General features: G+C 51.7%; 1 protein-coding gene across 1 annotated transcript in view; it reads right to left on the bottom strand.

Annotated features, from left to right (window-relative positions):
• The window catches only part of JDP2 (Jun dimerization protein 2), a 36,825-nt gene that overhangs the window by 26,682 nt on the left and 5,568 nt on the right, over nt 1-4,575 (bottom strand). Inside the window, exon 2 of the mRNA XM_006778798.2 lies at nt 1,798-2,021. Coding sequence (XP_006778861.1) covers nt 1,798-1,998 — 201 coding nt within the window. The 5' untranslated portion in view covers nt 1,999-2,021. The remainder of the gene's footprint in view (nt 1-1,797; nt 2,022-4,575) is intronic.

The following is a 4,575-nucleotide window of genomic DNA, read 5'->3' as shown; positions in this document are numbered from 1 at the left end:
GTTGCCTGAACAGGGCACCTGTGAGCAGATCTTCCACGGTTTTAATCAAAGATTAAAATCCAACTTTTTAAGTGACGTGTTGGTTCAAGTTTCTTTTAAAACATTGTGCAGGCCAAACAAAACACATCTGAGAGCCAGATCCAGGATGCAAATGGCCAGTTTGCCACCCGTGGCCAAGCCCCCAGCAGCCCTTCTCTGCAATTTTTATGGTATTCCTGGGGAGAGCAAGGGCTGAACAGTAGCTGCATAACATACCCAACTCTCCCCTGCCAGTCCCCAGACACCCTTCTCCATGCAAGAGCCCCTCTCTTTGGAATGTCCAGCCCTCCGAGCTCCATCCTAAAGTATGAGCCCCCTCCAGGGCACCTTTGCCTGTGAATGCTCCTCATCAGAACTGCTGAGCACCTGATACTCAGCTGCTTCCCCCGTCCTGTCCCCCACACCTGTCCGCAGCCACCTCTCCCTTTCCCACCACTGGCTCCTTCTCCCTTCCAGGTGGGCAGCTATTCTCTCAAGCCTTTGGCCAAATGGCAAGCCCTGGGAAAGTGGGCTGGGGGCGCTCCCAGCACTAATGCTCACCTGCACTGGGGACTTCTGCTTCTCACCAGCCCCCAGGGAAAAGCAGCTCTTCTGCAAGCGAGGCTCATGAGAGCTACAGCTGCAAGGGACCCGAGGAGAGAGTGCTCCATGTGTGGGTCCCCTGGAAACATCTAAGGCTGACGATATGGGTGGCTGAGGCCCAGCCCAGCTCTGGCAGCTCCTTGAGAAGAAAGGTTTTACCATCCTTCCTCCAAGTTCCCACGTTCAGCTGCAGCCTGGGGCCAAGGGTCTTAGAGCAATGGCATGACTAATGATAATTTTAAAGATAACGCAATATTAGTGTTCTCTTGTGTGCTTTTCAAAGCATGTGCACAGTTCCATGATCTCCCTTGGTCCTCCCAACACCCCAGAGAGACTGCCAATATATTACTATTACCATTATTATTTTTAAAGACATTGAATTTTTTACTTTATTATTTTTTCATCCTCACCCAAGGACATGCTTAGAGAGAGGGAGGGAGGAAGGGAGAAATATCAATGTGAGAGAGAAACATCGATAAGTTACCTTCTGTATGCTCCCTGACTGAGCATCAAACCTACAACCCAGCCCTAACCTGTTTGGCTCAGTGGATAGAGCGTTGGTCTGCAAACTGAAGGGTCCCAGGTTTGATTCTGGTCAAGGCCATGTACCTTGGTTGCTGGCACATCCCCTGACTGATGTTTCTCTCTCATCAATGTTTCTAACTCTCTATCCCTCTCCCTTCCTCTCTGTAAAAAATCAATAAAATATATTAAAAAACACACAAACAAACAAAAAACCTACAACCCAGGTATGTGCCCTGAGCAGGAATTGAACCAACAACCTTTTGGTGCATGGGACAACGTTCAAACAACTGAGTCACTCCAGCTGGGCCCAATATATTATTATTCATTATTGTTATTAATCACTCTTCCCTTGCCCCTCAAAGAATCAGAGAGCTTCAGCATCCTGTCCTCGCCGGACCTCTCAAACTTTACCATGTCCATGAGTTCCCCAGGGGAAGGTACTAAAATGCAGACTCTATGTCAGAAGGCCTGGGGTGGAGCCTGAGGCTCTGCATCTTTCACAAGCCACCGGGCTGCACAGGTGCTACTGGTCCTTAGACCGCACGACGAACAGCAACGCTGAGGCCACACAGCAGGTGTGGGGCTAGTCCTGGGACTCAAACCCGGGCGTCCTGCTCCTGGACTCTGCCTGGGAGAACCAGGCTCACTCACCTCACTTTTCACAGGTTGAGGCCTCTTGCCCAGTTTCACCTCCAGGAAGTGCAAGGGGGCGATCATGGCCCCGATGTTGCGGATGTCAGCGTATTTCAGCTCCTCTGCAGTCAGGGCCGAGCTGGGGAGTCCGGTCAGGGGGCCGAGCCCTGGCAGAGAGCCCGCAGTCACGGAAGGGTCCGGGATCTGCCCAGGCATCATAGCAGGAGGAGTGGCAGTCCAGCCTGGAGTAGGCGGGAGAAGAGGACGCGTGCTGTCAGCCAGAAGAAGTGCTATGAGGGGCTTAAGCCCCTATGTCTTGCCAGGACCTCATCCTGTCTTTCACTCATGGCCCCCTCACCCCTTCCCGTCCCAGTGTCTCTCTCTGCCCTTATTTTGTTACAGAGGGAATCTTAATCCATTAATTCATATCAAGGTTCCCTTGGCACTTAAGGTAAGGCTTACTCCAACCATCGGCTCACTGATTCAGCATTCGCCATGTGGTTGGCACTGCACAGTCCGCCTATCAGCCCCACAGGACTGGGGCAGTGCCCGTGACACAGAGGAAGAAGCCGGGGCTTAGGAAGGTAACTCCCTCAGGCTGTGCACGGTTGAAACTGTGAGAGCTGGGATTTAACCCACAACCTACTGCCTCCCAAGAGGGTGGTTTAAAACAGTGGAATCTCAAGCATCTTCACACCTGTTTAAGAGGGAGCTATTTTGGGCCTGGCACGGTGCCTCCCCTCAAATCACACATCCCGTTCTGCATACTTGTTAAGACACCCTGAATATGAAATGAAGCAAATCGAAGTTAAAGGCGAGTGTGTGCCTCTGGTCTCTATGAGGAGATGGAGGCAAAGGAGATGCAATTAATTAGCCTCTGCTTTCCCCAGCGGAGCCCAGTACCAGCAAAGTCCTCCAGGGTCTCCTGTTTCTCAAAGCAAACACATATTCCGGCTGTGCCAGATCCAAAAGGTTTGTAAGGGAAGACAGATGCAGGCATGAAAGAAAGACAGAAATTAGACAGGTCAACAGCGAGAGAATTATTTCTTCCCTCTCTTTTCTGGGAGAAGCTCGTGGGTGAGAAGTGGTTACTTCAAGGCACAGCTGACGGTGCAGAAAGCTTGTCTTCCAATAAAGCCAGACTTATCAGGTCCCTTTCAGGGCTCCTATCATTCATTCATTCGTCCACTTAACCATCCATCCACCTGACTATGAGCAAGAAGGCACATCCTTTCTCCCCATCCGGAGCACCCAGTGTCCCCCAGGCCACCTCAGAAAAGGATCTGAGACTCATTCTCATTAACTTATAGTCTTAGAGCTGGAGGAGGCCCTGTGCTTATCTAAACCACATCCTCATTTTGCGCATGAGAAAGGTGAAGCTCCGAGAGAGTGAATGACTTGCCAAGGTCACACGGCTACAACGAAAGAACCAGAGCTGAACTCCTGGGCCCCGGATTGCAGATCCTGCCCTTTCCCCCCTCCTGGGTTCCCAGAGTTAATGCAGAAGGGATGACCTTCTAATAGATGTTCCGACACTAGCCCATAGTGGAGGGTCATCCTCCTGCACAGAGGGCCCTCTGCTTTGCCTCCCATTAAGACCCAGGTCTGGGAGGTTCCCTGAATAACCCCATGGCAGTTTGGGGGGGAGCCCAGACATAGAAATGGCCCCTGAGATGCCTCACATGCGATTGGTCAATGTGCTGTGACCCCCCTCCCCCCCAAACCTGAGCTGGACTTGAGTCCAGGATCAGGAAGACAGTCTCTCCTCCACTCCCTGGAGCTGGGTCTGCAATGCAGAGGCCCACAGGGTGACACAGTAGGAGGCTGCTCCAGGGCATGGTGGGTGAGCTGCACGGATCCCCAGCCTTCCTCCAGGGAAAACAGGAAAAGGGCCCGTGTAAGGACTCATTCCTGTGTGGCAGGGGGATGCCTGGCAGGCAGCAGGAGTTGGTTTTAGGCTACCTGAGCCAAACTGGCAGAGGAAACTCAGCTTTCCTTCTCAGAAGAGGAGAAACCCCTACAAAATCCCCTTTTCTAGACCTGAATGGAGGCCCCAAGGAGTCAATGACCTCCAAAAGATGCTTCATTGAGCTAGTCAAAACAGACAGGAGATGTGAGGCTGGAAAATGCTCTGTGCCTGATGCTTCAGTTGAATACAAACCCCTGAGAGGGGCCGGGGGTGCCACACTCCAGCAAAAACACAGAGCAAAATCCCCTCCTTGGCCAGAAGCCCCGGACCTCCCTGAACTGGAAGGACCCATTCTTGTGTAGCCAAACGTGCCACGTGAGCACTTAGCAAGTGGAGGGGCGACTTCAGGGGGAAAGCAGCAGTCATGGTTGGTTGACCCACATGACCCCAGCGCGTAGCATCATTTCTGGCATAAAAAGAGTAATCGACAAAGACTTAGTGAATTCTAAATAAGTGAATGAAGGAAGGAACAAATGACAAACTCACGATGGAACAAAATTCAGTGAGCGGGGTCAGGACCTATCTCTGGAAGTCTGGATGCTCGTCACCAACCTCCCAATGATTCGTTCCCACAGTGGACCCCAAGAAAAACACCCCGAGGCTCCTGTGTGCTTCCCTGCCTAAGCCATCTCTGAGAGATGGAAGCCAGACCCCACTCTGTTCCGGGAATGATAGGCTCTGCCTGCAGCTTCTGTTTATTTTCATACAGATGGTATAAATGAGACACTAACAAATGGTCCCAAAATATCTGCTACTGTGAAATCCCCCCTCCGAGAGGGGTAGCCACTCTCTGGGAGCAGCAGCCTCATAAATTCTTTTTCATGCTT

Source organism: Myotis davidii, unplaced genomic scaffold (assembly GCF_000327345.1).
Source record: "Myotis davidii unplaced genomic scaffold, ASM32734v1 scaffold309, whole genome shotgun sequence".
NCBI lineage: Eukaryota > Metazoa > Chordata > Mammalia > Chiroptera > Vespertilionidae > Myotis > Myotis davidii.
This window is presented reverse-complemented; position numbering and strand designations above follow the sequence as displayed.